Genomic DNA, 15630 nt, shown 5'->3' with positions numbered 1-15630 from the left:
ATCCTCCAGCAAGTGACCCATGCCCCATGCTACAGAGGAAGACGAAAAACCTCCAGGGCCTCTTCCAATCTGCCCTGGAGGAAAATTCCTTCCTGACCCCAAATATGGTGATCAGCTAAACCCTGAGCATATGGGCAAGACTCACCAGCCAGATACTACAGAAAATTCTTTCCTGGGTAACTCAGATCCCATCCCATCTAATATCTTAGTGGCTTGTCTTTAATCTTAAGATCTCGGTGACTTTTAAACTGTCAGGAAAATCTAGCTGACACTCTGTCCTTCGCCCAGGCTACAGGGGCATCAGCTGATCTTTTCTCCAGGTACTCCGCTTTGCCTGGAAGCAGCCCTGGCTGCGATTTTCAAAGGCATCCAACTTCTATTGAATTTCAATGGGATCTAGGCAGGCTCCTTTCAAAAATCATAGCCACAGGGGCCTAGAAATGATTCTGTCCCATCTGGTTAGAGGGAAAGACGAGAAGGCAAATGTAGGATGTGCACAGTGTAAGCTGTCGGAGTCACTGGTGATAAATAGGCTTGGAAGCATTTGATTTTTATTAGTAAATGTATGTAAACATTGATTTCACCACACACACATGCAAGTGGACAAAAGAATATTTCCATCGATAATAACTGAAATGTACAGATAGACAAAATAAGAAACATGCTGCTTGAGAACCTCTTAAAGTTTGATTTAAGGATATTTACTTTGTATATTTTTCCATGTGGTGTTGACAACTTGTGTGGTTATAAAGCTTTAACTTTTGTAATCTCGATGTCTACCATCACTAAATCATTATTGCCCGGCACACATCCCACAGTGTCTGACCTCCTGCATAATTTCCCCTGGCTGTGAAAATTTCAATAGATCAAAATTAAAAGGTGCGTAAAAATAAACATGGATGTTATCTGTCAAAGTGATAACAAAATAAAAATCAAATTCTGCCAAGCCTAGAGATAAAGGGGGAAACGAAAAACTTGCCATAATAGACCCAGCACTTCCAGGCAGTGTCTCACTGCTGTCTGAAGCAGAGCATCCAATGCAGAGTTGCATCCGATGAAGTGAGCTGTAGCTCACAAAAGCTTATGCTCAAATAAATTGGTTAGTCTCTAAGGTGCCACAAGTCCTCCTTTTCTTTTTGTAAATACAGACTAACACGGCTGTTACTCTGAAACCTGAAGCAGAGCAGTAAAGGGAGCTTGCTCTGGATTAGAACTTTCATAGAATCATAGAATATCAGGGTTGGAAGGGACCTCAGGAGGTCATCTAGTCCAACCCCCTGTTCAAAGCAGGACCAATCCCCAGTTTTTCCCCATATCCCTAAATGGCCCCCTCAAGGATTGAACTCACAACCCTGGGTTTAGCAGGCCAAAGCTCAAACCACTGAGGAGTTCTCAGTCACTGGAAATGAGTCTGCAGTCTGTGAGCGCTCCTTCAGATGTCAGCAGCGAGTGAATACACCAGGCAAAGTGGAGAGCAAAGAAGTATTTTACATCAGGAAGCATCTGCAGCCCCTGCTCTCCACTTAGTCATCCCACTGCTTGACATTTTAGCTTTATCTTCCAAGGTCAGGCTGCCTCCCTTCTGTGTCCATCAAACAGCCGTTGCCAGAGCAGGGATGGAAATACTCACTGACGAGATGAAAGTGAACAAGCTCTCACCTGGCTTCAGGCCCTTAACCTAGCACAGCCCTCCCTTCAGGGGCAGAGGGCAAAAGGTGCTCCCTTGGCTTCATGCTGCCAGCCAAGCAGAGTCCTGCCTGCAGGGGGGAAAGCTGGCAAGAGGAACACAGGGTACGGAGGGATGATGCAACACAAAGGGACTCACTCATCAGGGCTCCTGCAAGGCTGAGTTCAACAGGCTTCCCTGCCTGCTGTCATGTCAGAATTATACTTTGGTTGTTCATCAATAGCCTTTGTTCTAGAAACAGGAGACAATGGAAATGGAATAGTTTCATCATCTTATATAGGAGCATAGGAATAGCCAGATTGATTGAACAAGGGCCCATCTAATCCAGGATAGCATCTCTTCCAGTGGCCAGTACCAACTGTTTCTGGGGCAGGTGCAAGAAACTCTGTAGTAAGCAGTGATGTGATAACCTGCTGCCTCCCCTTTCCCCTCCTGAAATGTCTTCTGAGGTCAGAGGTCAGCTCATGCCCTAGAGCAGGAGAGTTTCTAACCCTACCAAAGCTCTTCATTAGTTTGGTAATCTCCTTTGTTTTAGTTAAATAAGAACTCTGGGTGCGAATGTGTGGGGGTGTCTCTGAGTCAGAATTCTTTTGTTGTTTTATATCCAAGCAGGGATGTGGCTTCTCAAAGGAGACCTTGATAATTTGTGATAAATATATGTATAACCTCATCATGCTGCTGTAGCAAGTCCCTTGTCAGAGTGAACCTACCCTCGAGGAAGTCCATGGTCCAAGTGCATCAGTTAGAATTCCATGGATTGGTGGGTTGCATTACAGTTCAGTCGGGTTACTGTGTTCCAACACACATCAAAGACAAGTACTGTGGAGAGCCACTCTATGATAGAAAGTGGGGAGGAACTCAGAGGCAACCATATCCCATGAGTGATACAGTCAGTTCTTAGACCTGGGCACCCAGGGAAGGAGGAAGGAGTTTCCTTTTTTTTCCAGAAGTGGGAAACAGAATAAGAGACAGATTGTAAAAGGGATTTAGGCACCTGACTCCCATTTAGGCACCTACATACTTTTAACAGTCTGGCTCCACGTGTTCAGTAGAAATCAAGCCATTCTCCACTGCTCAGCCAGCTATAAAATTCAGCTGAATTGAGGCTGTAGCATTGGATTCCCAAGGCTCCCACACAGCATGTAAAATTACCGACAGCTCACTTCTCTGCTTGTTAACTGCTGCTTAACTTTGTAAATGCTTCCGATCGTGCACCGTTTATGTACATTCATGTGCACCTGTCCTCCTCTCAGCACCGCCTGAATCAGGATCACGATCGGTTCAGTGGAAATCATTAGCGGTTTTGCATTACCTGACCCACTCACCTGAGTTAATTAACCTGTCTTGCAGATGCCCTCAAAGGGCCATATCTGCCTGTGATGCTATGTAGTATATCAATAGTGATTGTACCCAAATGGTGTAAGTCGCAACTTTTTCTGGGCGTGTATTCAGCAGCTGCACAAGGGCTTCTGGATTGGTGGGACCAGTAGGTGGTGCTAGTAGCTGGGGCTGTTTATCCTCCAGGGCTTGCTGGGTGCGTTTCAGGAGGTGGTACCTGGCCTGTCACTCCAAAGCCCAGATTGGGCAGCAGGGAGCAGGCAAATGTTTTTTTCAGTGAGAAGTGGGGCATTGGCAGCATGTTTGCCATAGTGGGAGTGCCAAGGGTGACACATTGATCACAATTTCTGCTCAGTGGGTTGAGTGATCACCTTGGATTAAAGGAACGTTCCTGTGCTATCCAGAGTGCATCACGGCCACTGCTAGGAAAAGCACCAGGCATGTTCCCCGCTATCCTCCTCTACTGAGAACCCCAGTCCTGATAAATAACAGCAGCAGCCTATAGGATCGTCACATTAAGATAAAACCATCTGGACACATCCCTTCACAAAGGACATATTTTCTGTGCTGTGTATGCGCTGTGGATACCACATAGGACTGGGCATTTATGTTTTCTGGAGGAGAGTTTTTGGCCCTTTGGCTGAGAAACAAGGTAGTATCAGTTCAATACGATGCATCCCCTACAGGGAGGGACTGGGCTCTCCTATTGCAGGAGGTGAACTTGGCTGCCTAGCAAGGCTTTTCGTTAGAAGTTCATTTTCAAGAGGGTTCAGGTGTGTGGCTGTCATAAATATAAAGGGAAGGGTAAACACCTTTAAATCCCTCCTGGCCAGAGGAAAAACCTTTTCACCTGTAAAGGTTTAAGAAACTAGGATAACCTCACTGGCACCTGACCAAAATGACCAATGAGGAGACAAGATACTTTCAAAGCTGGAGGGGGGGGAGAAACAAAGGTTCTCTCTGTCTGTGTGTTGCTTTTGCTGGGACCAGAGCAGGAATGCAGGTCAGAACTCCTGTAAAGGGTTAATAAGCAATCTAGCTAGATATGCGTTAGATTCTGTTTTGTTTAAATGGCTGATAAAATAAGTTGTGCTGAATGGAATGTATATTCCTGTTTTTGAGTCTTTTTATAACTTAAGGTTTTGCCTAGAGGGATTCTCTATGTTTTGAATCTGATTACCCAGTAAGTTATTTACCATCCTGATTTTACAGAGGTGGTTCTTTTACTTTTTCTTCAATTAAAATTCTTCTTTTAAGAACCTGATTGCTTTTTCATTGTTCTTACGATCCAAGGGTTTGGGTCTGTGTTCACCTATGCAAATTGGTGAGGATTTTTATCAAGCCTTCCCCAGGAAACGGGGTGTAGGGTTTGGGAGGATTCTGGGGGGAAAGACGTTTCCAAGCGGGCTCTTTCCCTGTTATATATTTGTTAGACACTTGGTGGTGGCAGCAATAAAGTCCAGGAGCAAAAGGTAAAATAGTATCTTGGGGAAGTTTTAACCTAAGCTGGTAAAAATAAACTTAGGGGGTTTTTCATGCAGGTCCCCACATCTGTACCCTGGAGTTCAGAGTGGGGAGGGAACCTTGACAGTGGCATTATTTTTTCTTTCTGCGGCTTAAGGCCTGATCGAATTCTTTCACTCTAAGGCGAGCTGTCAAGCTCAGACAGGGATTCGTGACAACAAGCAGTGGGCCTGCAGACTTGGAAATGACCTACTACTCCTGCTGCTAACTCCGGTGCTCAGGGATCCCAGCAGCAGCTGATCACCTCGGCATGGGATGGGGATTTTCCCACCACGCTCTCCCAGGCGCATGGCAAAGGGAGACCGACTGCTATTTCCTTCTGGATCCTGAGACTGTGGGAACAAGACCCATCTCTGCACGTCCCAATCTATCTGCACTCCCAGCCTCCTGGCCCAAACACCTGTACCATGCTAGCAGCCTGGCTTCGTGCCCTGCTCTGTGCTGTTGGCTGGCCCCCAAACCAAAGGCTTGCACCGATGCCGTCAGCTTGGAACAGCAGAGCTTTAGGATGCGTGTTTGATCACGAGCTGCATCACCTCGAGGAGGGAGCAGGCTGCCACTCACCTGGCACACAGAGCTCAAAGGGGCTGCAGGCAGAGGGCCCACGTGGGGGAGTGGATGGTACTGTGAAGCCAGCTTGCATGTTCAGCTATCCTGTCTTAAAATACACTTACCTCCTACATTCTTTAATCCAAGCTGTGCATTTCACCCTTAAAGGGAGTTATGTTTTAATTGCTCAAAGACCTGGTATTATTAGTAGATGCACGCCTTTTATTACAGCACCGCATAGCTTTGCATAAAGCTTGGTGAAACTTACATCATCTTTCAGACAGGAAGGAATGAATCATCCTGTTTTGTTGGCAGGCAACACACGTTATAAAATAGATTAACTTGAAGTGTCCAATTAAATGGGGATTGCGGCTGCAGCTTCAGTACTAGTGCCCCCCCCACATACCCTTTAAGGAAAAGTAAACTTTAAAAGCTTCTTTCCAGCTCCATTAGTCACTGGTCACGAGCCAGCCAGAAGCAATCTGGAAGTGGGATGAAAGCTGGAGAGGTGGGAGGCTATTGGAATGCTAATGCTGCACATGACGAGAACAGGTCTCCATCCCAGGGAGGGGGCAATCAGTGGAATTGCTCTTCGATTGCAATGCCTCCCCATCACGGGAATCATCATGTTTCCGAAGAGCCATCTTCAGCTTCCTGATGGCAGGAAGTGTGAACGAGCGTCTTCATGGGAGAAAACATGCATCCGATGAAGTGAGCTGTAGCTCACGAAAGCTTATGCTCAAATAAATTTGTTAGTCTCTAAGGTGCCACAAGTCCTCCTTTTCTTTTTGAGGAACGACTTTGGTATCCCGCTGAGGGTCTGCCTGCACTGCAGTTAAACCCAGAGTCTGAGCTCAAATGACTACACTGCCGTTTCATAGCCCCTGCGGCCCACGGTCTGAGAGCCCAAGTCGGCTGACACGGGCCAACCGCAGGTGTTTAATTGTAGGGTAGACGGACCCCCAGTAGGGAGCTGTGCAACAAGAGCAAGACTCCAACAAGGCAAAGTCCCGTCACAAGACATGGAGTGGGATTTTTAAAACGCTCAGCGTTGTCCCAGCTCCGTTCCCTTTGAAGTCAGCTCCCACTGACGTTACTGGACGCAGAGTTCGGCCAGCACTGAGCGCTTTGGAAAATCCACCATCGATGACAAGCTCATGTGACACCGCAGTTTCCTCAGTCAGCTGTCAGGGTGGACAGCTCAGGTCCTCCATTGCTCTACAGGACCCTCAGACTCCCAGCACCTCTTGGACCCCACATCCCCACGCTGGTAGCTAGTGCGAGAAAGACATGGAAAATGCAGGGCACACAACGCCTCTGTGCGCAGATAAATCTATAGGGAACGCATGGAAGTTCGGTGGGGCTCCCCCTTTCCATGTTCACTTACCTGGTCTGCACAGCAGTATGTTTCACAGGGATCCCAGTGGCTGTAATGATAGGTTGCAAAAGCGACAGCAACAGGATCCTACTGTAACTGGCTGCAACCTGGCGGTACAGGGTTATTGGCAGGAATTTGGGATGGTTGCCTCCCTCCTGCCTGGCAGATCAAATGTGGTGCTGCAACAGTCACGCATCCTGCTTCTGCTCCTTTAAAGAGTTTATGAAAATGGTTACCGGTACTCTTTCTGCCATGGCCGCCAGTGGCAGTCTTTCCACTCACTTCAGTAGGCTGCGGACCGATCTCGTAATGACCGTGAGCCCTACTCTACAGGCCTGGGTGAAAGAGAAAAATGTTTAATGAATGCAATTTAGACACTTCTATAAGTTACCTTCAGTCACTTTCCCATACCTAGTTCTCTGGGTATGACATCCTGCAATCTACCTGGACCTTATCCCATAGGAAAAGGGGAATTCCTGGCTTCCAAATGACATATCCCTTTTCAACTAGTTCCTAATAGTTCCAATGGGCAAGTGGGTTTTGGAACAGTGAAAGGAATCTGTTGGTTAAACAAAATGATATGGATAGTTAATTTGTTGATTAAAATAATTGACAAGTGAGCAAATGAGTATTGTGTCAGGGAGTAGAAATTCTACCTCTAGAAAGGGGAAAGCGGTTTTACGGCTGGTGGGTTTTTTAAAAAAATGCCACGTTTTTGTAGCTGCTCTGAGGTTTGGAATGGTAGAATTGTCTGTGAGAGATGGCTCAGTGGGCCGAGGGCAGGTAAGACCGCCAGCGCTGCAGGATAACTGTATTTATCTCACGGCTAGCACCAGCACGTGTGTGGCAGATGGTGGAAGCAGTGACTTTTGAGAGTGTTCTTGATTTGTCCTGTTCTGCCACTTGTGCACACCCTCCCTCTCCTGTTGGCAGGCAGGGCATCACTCCTTGCCCTCTTGTAGCATAGCCAAAGGGGGTTAAGCTGTGCTCCGTTACTGGAATGGCAGGGAATCCCATTAGAGTACAGTATATACCTGACCCTTTGTCATGTCTGCAGAAAAATGTCCTCCCTTCTGCTTTCTCACCTCTTTGGTTAACCAAAGACAAGGCAGGGAGCTTATTGGCATTTCACTGGGAGAGGCGCTTTGTGCCAGATGTCATTTGAAGAATATATTTGACGCTGCTTATTGATGCAGCAGTTATTGTCGTGGGCGGGGGGGGCAGAGGAATTGAGAACACGGCCCTTTTCTTATGGTGCCAAACCCTGATGCAAACGCGTCCTTTTCAGAGCAAGCCCCTGGCAGGCACAGCATTCGGCTGTCTCGGTTATACTGACCAGGCGTCCTTTTCAAATTGCACACTGAAGTGCTTTTCCCTTCCTCTCCCTTCGGCTTCTCTCGGCACTGCTTGGATCCAGCCAATATTCCAGAGACACAAAGTGCTTCAGCATGCTCCCTGTTTCCAAGGCTATTCCAAGATCAAATGGAAATTCATTTCGGGCCAGGAGCCAAACTAAACCCCACAGTTCCATTTTGAGACATCGACCCACCCCCAGGGCCAAATTCAGACACTAGCACACAACCCGACATGGATAAATGCCAAGAAAACTACAGAGTCCTACACTGACGCCTACAAGACGCAGAGAGGAACTGATTCGTGTCCTTTCCCACACTCTTTGCTTACCAGCTGCTGTAGTTCCTACTCTCCTATGTTACAGGTGTTTAGTGAGGCACATGCCAAGCGAAGACTTCTGTTCATTTGCTAAATGCTGTTCATTCTGCAACCTCCTCCTCCCATCTTCCTTCACCCCATTTGTCTGTTTTGTCCATTTGTCACATCCTGTCCAACACCTAGACTGGGGCAGGAACTGCCCTCTTTCTTACCTGTCTGCACATCACCTGTGGGGGCCTGAGCCTTGACCGGAGTTCCTAGGTGCTACCGTCATTAATAATAATTGTCAGAGATTGGCTGGAGACAGATTCACTTAGGAGCCCTGTCCATGGTTGCAGCAGGGGTAGCCTGAAGTAGAGAAGCAGAGAACAAGAACCTCGGCACTGGAAAAAGGCTATAGGAGTAGTAAATAAAGGGAAGGGAAGGCAAGACAAGCTCTGCAGGGCTGATAGCACATGGCCCCCCCTCCTTCTTTCCTGTGTCCTTTCCTCTCCCCCCTCCCCCCCGTTCCTCATCAGGCATATCTAACAGTTATAGTGATAGCAGTGCTCAGACGTTCCGGTCAGGATTCAGATGCAGACCTTTTGCTACCACAGAGAAGAGACAAGCAAACTTTCGACTGAAGGACACAATGAGACAAAGGGATGGGGAGATAGTATGCAATAATACCTACTCGTCTGTTGCCAAGGATTCCTCGGTAGGCAACAGTTCTTGTTTATATGGTATGTAGACAAAAGTCAAGGCTGTTGCTCTTGTGCGCCCAACAATCTCTTCAGCCAGAAGTGCACTGGTATCATTGAGGAGGTCATCCAACAAAGAGGTGTCAATTTCAAACGCTCTTCTAAACCGAGGAATAAAATAAAAATTCGTGGTGCCCCCTTCCCCAAAAAAGAAGTGTGCTATAGACAGTATTCGTTCCCTATGTCTTCTGTAAAAAGGTATCGGAACAGGTGGGACATAAAACACCGCCTGGAAAAGAGTATTCGGTATCACCCTTGCAAATGCGCCTGTCCCCATAATTGTCTTTGTGCTTCTCGTTTTTCAGCCACTGAACATTGCCTACAGTCACATCTACAGCTCCTACCGTAACTTCGTGGGGCCTCCTCATTTCAAGACAATCTGCCGGCTCCTAGGCTATCAAGGGATCGCAGTGGTGATGGAGGAGCTGCTGAAGATCGTCAAAAGCCTGGTAATTATGGGCCTGGAACAAGTGATGGGCAAACCTCGCTGCTGTGGGAGGCTTGGGTCAGATAATCAGCCTAGGCTTTGGATACTTTTGGCCAAAATGTTTCTATTAAGGTGTGTAAATACATCCATCCATCCATAGCTAGACACCTGTACGCATAGCCTGGTTTTCAGAGGTGCTAGGGAATCCCATTCACTTCAAAGAGAGTTGTGGGTGTTGGTTACAGTATTTACTTGAAGCATATCCAGGTTCCGCTGAGCCTCTTTTGCCGAGCAATGGGGCTAGAAGCCTCATGAAAAGAGCCTCTTCTTGCACATTATCAGCAGGTCGAGGAGGAAGGGCATTGGACTGGGACTCGAGACCTGGGTTCGAACACCAGTTCAACCACAGACTCCTTGTGTGACCTTGAGCAAGTCATTTAACCTACCCTGTCTCTCAGTTCCCCATCTGTAAACGGGGATAGTATTTCCCTACCTCACAGGGATGTTCTGAGGGTAAAATCCATCAATGATTGTGCTCAGATACTGCACAGATGAGGCCCACATAAATACCTAGATAGATCGAGAAGCACAGGAGCAATCTGATTTGTGACATTTTGGGACTTCTGGTCCTAGATAACTAAAGGAAGGGAAGAGATTAAAGAAAATTAAAAAGAGACGAGCCATACCATTTTTTTTTTGAATTTCTAAAAAGATTCCTATTTTGTGTGACGGTTTGGATGAGTTCCTGTCAATACCAGTTTGCCCATCACTACCTGATACTCTTAACACTGGCGGAAAGAGACACGACTTTCTTCTTGTCTTCTCTGCTTTCTCTCAGAAGATAAATCTGATGTTCAGAAGAAATGTTATCTGTGCAGTTCCAGGGCCTTAATTCACAGCATATAAAATGATTTCTGATCATGATGTTCCACCAGAAAAACGTTTGTGAAGGAAATTTTTTGATCAGCAAAGAGTAGTCATTGCAAATGCTTCAGTTCATTTTTGGCTCTAATGTTAATACATCATCTTGATCTTGTCTAATGGAGCAGTGTGAAGCTGAGGATCTCAAAGTGCTTTCACTTAACTTTCATAAGACATAGTAGTAATTGGAGGGGTCAGCTGTGTTTGCTTAGTGTACAAAGCTCTAGCTAGCATCTGAAATTGATAGTGGTCAGAGCAAAGATAAGGGTCTCGGGACTGGCTAAGTTGTGTTCAGTGCAGAATCCTGGATAAAATATATACAGGATGCAGTTATATAACTCAATCGCAGCACACATTTTCATCGAATCTGGTTGCTCTTATCCATTTTAATTCACAACATCGGCGCTCCAGCGGCTAATTCCCCTCCCTCCCCCGAAGTATAATTCCATTTTTCTGCAGCATGCTCTCTGTCAAATGTCAATAGCATGCATCCAGTCATCAGTATTCAGGCAGAAGGAATTTTTCCTGTGCTGAAGAGCGATTTTTGTAGCCATTGTGAGCGAGACTTTTTTATGCTATTTTTGATCTGACTGGATTCTCACCTCCGAATGCTGCTTGCAATTCAGGTTCAAACAAACCCAGTGCTCAGAGCTGAGCGTTCAGATGGAAACTACAGAAAACCATGAGTTGGCTTCAGGGTGAAACCATAAAAGAGCCCCCAGCTTGTGGGCTGAGTTTTATGTGTATAATGAAAGCAAAAAGCAGGCGAGTTTTGCATTGTTTGAGGTTTTTGTTGTCAAAACTGCATTCTGCTCTTAGCCACCAGCCAGTCCAGAAAAGTTACCCCTTTAAAATTAATGTGCTCTGAGTAGAGACTCATCCTTTCAAGTTAATTTATCTCCTTTTATCTCCGACAGTTACAGGGCACCATTCTGCAGTATGTGAAAACATTGATAGAGGTGATGCCCAAAATATGCCGCTTGCCAAGACATGAGTATGGATCTCCAGGTCAGTGCTAGGATACATAATGTAGCATGCCTCCCCCCACCCCCCCGTACATGCTGCATTAATCCAAACACAAGGTGTTAACTAAACCATTATTGGCTTATTCTCCAAGTCCTTAAAATGATGTGTTATAAGACTGTCTAGATGTTACAGTGCAGAGCACTTTAGCAATGTATAAATATATAGTAGTCTCATTAAATTAAACATCATGAGGCTTAACACATTATATTTCCTAGATCTCTTGTCTGATGCAACCTCAAACACTCCCTAAAGTTTGTGTTGCTAGAATCTGCACATGCATCATTTGAAAAGAAGCCTGCTTGTGAAAGCTGGGAATGGGATTGCAATCTGACCTTTAAAGAAAAACGTCTTACAACTTTAATTATGGAGCAGCTCCTGTGGCTCCATAATGCATCTTTTTTAGCTGTGGAAATGAGAGCCAGCATCAGATGTTTTGTGACCGATGACAGAATGTACTTTATGTCAAATGCCCCTACACTTGGCAAGTTATTGAAAGTTTCTCTATGGATACATGAATCACTGATCTGGAACATTTAAAAAAAGTATTTTGTTTTGCTTTCAAGGTTTTTTAAACTACATTATTATAGGTTTGTTGTTGCTGACCCAAAAGCTGTACTGATTCCGGGAATAAATGTAAAGTTTATTTTCAGTACCACTAACTTTTTGCAAATGGGGTGGTCAGGAAGATTTGCTTGGTCGAGGTAGGCATCCAGAACAGTTCTGATTCTCCTATCTACTATTTTCACATCTATGCAATTCCTTTGACATGAAGTGAGTTCTTCCTTATTTACTCAGGTGTGAGAGGAGAATCAGGCTCATTGGTTGCAGACCTTTCATAAAGAGGGGGGTTATTTATAATTAGTAGTCCAGGATCACAGTTAGTGGTCAAAAAGAAAAGGAGTACTTGTGGCACCTTAGCGACTAACAAATTTATTTGAGCATTGTCTCTAAGGTGCCACAAGTCCTCCTTTTCTTTTTGCGAATACAGACTAAAACGGCTGCTACTCTGAAACCAGTTAATGGTCAGGAAACATTAGGCATTGACTGGCTCTTTGCATGAGCCACTGGTTAGCTTGGTTCTGCGGCTCTTCCTTTCCTGATCGTCTTACCCTTCATGTGTCTATTTAGGAATCTTGGAGTTTTTCCATCACCAGCTGAAGGACATCATTGAGTATGCAGAGCTGAAGACTGATGTATTCCAGAGCCTTAGAGAAGTGGGCAATGCTATTCTGTTCTGCCTCCTCATAGAGCAGGCCCTGGTAAGGCAAAACTTCTAATTTCAGCAGGTTACAGTCTACAGCTTCACCTCTACTCACCATCTCACTGGGGTTGGGTTATTTTTGTGTGTGTGTGTCATCTAAAGGTGTAGGAGCAACACTACACAGACTGGTTTTGTGGCCCTGACAGCCAGGGCAGCCTGCAAGGAAAGAACTCACTGATATTTAAGTTAGAAATGGCCCTGAAGTGGAACCTGAGATCTGAATTCTGGAAGATTTACTTTCAGATCCAAGATCCAGAGCTACCTGAGGTGGTTTAAGATTTCAGCTCAGACCCAGAATCAGGAGGTGCCTGTTTCCTAGATCCAGTTCTAGGGACTATCTTTTTATTCTGTTTGTACAGCGCTGAGCACCAAAGGGCCCTGATCCCCAGCTTGGCCACCTAGGCACCACTGCAATATAAATAAATAATAATAATGAAGCAGCCGCAAACAGAGGGACTCTCACAAGAACTGCTGATCTGGTGAGATTTCTTGGGGCTTGTCTCCACTGCAAAGCTAACTCGAGTCACAGCTTGAGCATTTCCCTGACTCACGCCCCATCCACGTACAAAACCCCTCAGCTCAAGTGCAGCAGAGCATTTAACTGGAGTGGGCTAGCCCGTTGGGTGTGTAGGCTACAGCTTGAGCCAGCCCAGCTTCCTCCGCTGCTAACGCAACCCCTCGGTGCGGTGTGAGTGGTATTCTGCACTGTGGCCACTAGGCTAATGCAAGAGGAGTTAACTCCAGTGTAGGTAACTCTGGCTAACCTCAATGGAGACACACCCTTTGTGGGTCGAGCCTGTTGGGCAGAGCTGTGGGGGGCCACATGAGCTGCTGTCTGTGCTGTTTTGCACTAGATACACAGCGAGTATACACTCGATACACAGTCAGTCTCTTGTACTGTCCACCCAGCACCTCCCAGGAGCACTACGTTACATTTTGTTAAGAAAACTAGAGATACACATGCGTGCCCCTATATAATGATAGCAGCCAAATGTATCCTGCCCTTCTCCTCCCATGCTCTGCTGGGGCTCTGATCCCGCCTCCCTGTCAGATCCCCACGCTGGATGTGCGGGGGGATTGACCTTGAAATGGCTATCAGAAGTGCACATTATGGGGTCTCGTAGCAATAACGCTCCATTGGTGTGGAAAGGCATTCTTGTGTTGCCAGGGAGACCGAGAGTGTACCAGCAGCATGCGGGCAGTCCAGGAAACAAAAGTAAGCTTCCGAGGTCCCATTTGGGAAGGTTACCATCAAAGTCCATATTGGTGGGGTTTCCATAACCAGCCTGTATCACGTCTCTCTGATCTTTAAGTTCTTCAGTAAGGAATTTCATTCAGAACTTAACGTAGTTCTGTACTCGGAAGGCATCAGTTTCCACCCACCATGAGAACGTGAGGCTATAGGGCCCTTCTGTGCTGAAAAGCTTTGAAGCTTGGTGGAACAGGAGGTGGAGACTTTGGCTTTTCCTCTCTGGGAAGCTGGGTTCTAAATCTCCATCCAGTCCCAAGTGAAATTGTTTGGATGGGCTCAGCCTACTCGGTATATGTCTACATCCAAAGAGCTCCAGGTAGCCAAGCATGATTGACCGTCATCTGCTCAAAAAAGGCCCAGGACTGAAGCTGAACAAAGGATTATGGGACATAATGGAGGTGGCCTGGCAGAGTGGGCCCAGGATGGTACCACAGTACTTACTCCCACTCACGCCTGGCTCTCTCTTATGCCACTAGGGCCTAATCCAGCATCAACTGAAGTCAATGGAGAGACTCTCATGTCCTCATGAGCATCAAAAATTCACACACATTTTAATTAGGAACTTCCTTTTTTGTGGGAGGATGTGGGGAGCGCTTCCTTTTTTATCCAGTGACAAAGTCATTGATTTATTAAGGAGCACCTAATCCCATGTTTAAAATGCAGACTGGCAAAGACAGTCATTTTCCAGATTCATCCATGACAAGGCACAAGGTGTCATGCCTTGCGTGAGATGCTGTTCCAGAGGACATCTTAGGATATCTTATTTTCCTGTCCACGTCATGAAAGGAACCATCTGATCAGAGTTACAGAGTATGGGGAGGATTCAATCAGATTAGATCAGACTGGATAACATCCCTAACGGCTTTATAATCTTCCCTGTAGTGGAGGTCTAATGCCGTGGATGTAATTGCTCTTATTGTTGTTTTATGGTAGCACTTGACCTATTATAGTGCATTAGACTGTTGGCTGATAGTGAATGCTACAATTAAGGTGGGGAAGTAGCTTCCATTCCCCCGCTACCCCACAATTTTTGTTGTTGTTCCTTCTCAATAACATTCTCAAGTTCGTGCTGTAAGGCAGGAAGCCTTGGTTGGAGGGAGGAGACAGGTGTTACTGACATTCCTAATTCTTGCTCAGAAAATGGGGAAATACAGGCCACAAATACAAATACAAATAGAGGCCACAGCAGCTGGAGAAAATAATTTCCCCATCGGGACATGTTTCAGGGTTGAAGTAGCAGGGACAGAATTTGCATCCGAACAAGGGGATGCTTCTGCCAACATGGTAGCAAGACACCATGCCATGCCCATGCCATGCTTCTGTGCCCACTCCCAGAACTCTCTGTGCCACAAACCGCAGTGTCCATATAAGACCCAAGATGCCATCCCCTTCCCTCCACCTCCAGTGCTGACTATGCCACACCCTGCACTCTCACAAACACGCTAGAGCATTCACAGCTCTGTTCCCACCACGGTCCATGCCACAAGACTATTACCAGTGTATTGTCAGGGTTATGGGCCCTCCGCCAAGGCATCCCAAACAGGAAGATCTACTTGCACAATAAAATAGACCTAACTGAGTCATTCCCTCCAGGCCCCTGATCATTTTCACAGCTCTGTCCTGGCTGACTCTTTGTGGTATGCCCAGCCCCAAATGCATGTCCTACCCAGAGTTGCACAGAAACAGACCAAAACCTCTTTGTGCAACAATGCCTCTATGTATGCAGCCCAAAATCACTTTGTTCTTCTTTGATGAGGAGCGTGGCTGAGACTCTATGAAGTCCTCTAGGAAGGATCAGTGAGACTCTCTGAGTGGATATCCTCCATCCACATCACATCTCCAGGCAAATGAGCAAT

At 46.2% G+C, this 15630-nt stretch overlaps 1 protein-coding gene across 2 annotated transcripts in view; it reads left to right on the top strand.

Annotated features, from left to right (window-relative positions):
* Positions 1–15630, top strand: part of CYFIP2 (cytoplasmic FMR1 interacting protein 2) — a 75071-nt gene that overhangs the window by 44132 nt on the left and 15309 nt on the right. For both annotated transcript variants that reach the window (XM_037906539.2, XM_037906538.2), the window contains exons 24-26: positions 9193–9336; positions 11153–11243; positions 12390–12520. In XM_037906539.2, coding sequence (XP_037762467.1) covers positions 9193–9336; positions 11153–11243; positions 12390–12520 — 366 coding nt within the window. The remainder of the gene's footprint in view (positions 1–9192; positions 9337–11152; positions 11244–12389; positions 12521–15630) is intronic.

This window comes from Chelonia mydas, chromosome 8 (genome assembly GCF_015237465.2).
Source record: "Chelonia mydas isolate rCheMyd1 chromosome 8, rCheMyd1.pri.v2, whole genome shotgun sequence".
In the NCBI taxonomy this organism is placed as follows: domain Eukaryota; kingdom Metazoa; phylum Chordata; order Testudines; family Cheloniidae; genus Chelonia; species Chelonia mydas.
Note: the sequence above shows the minus strand (reverse complement) of the source record. Positions and strands in the feature narration are given on the sequence as shown.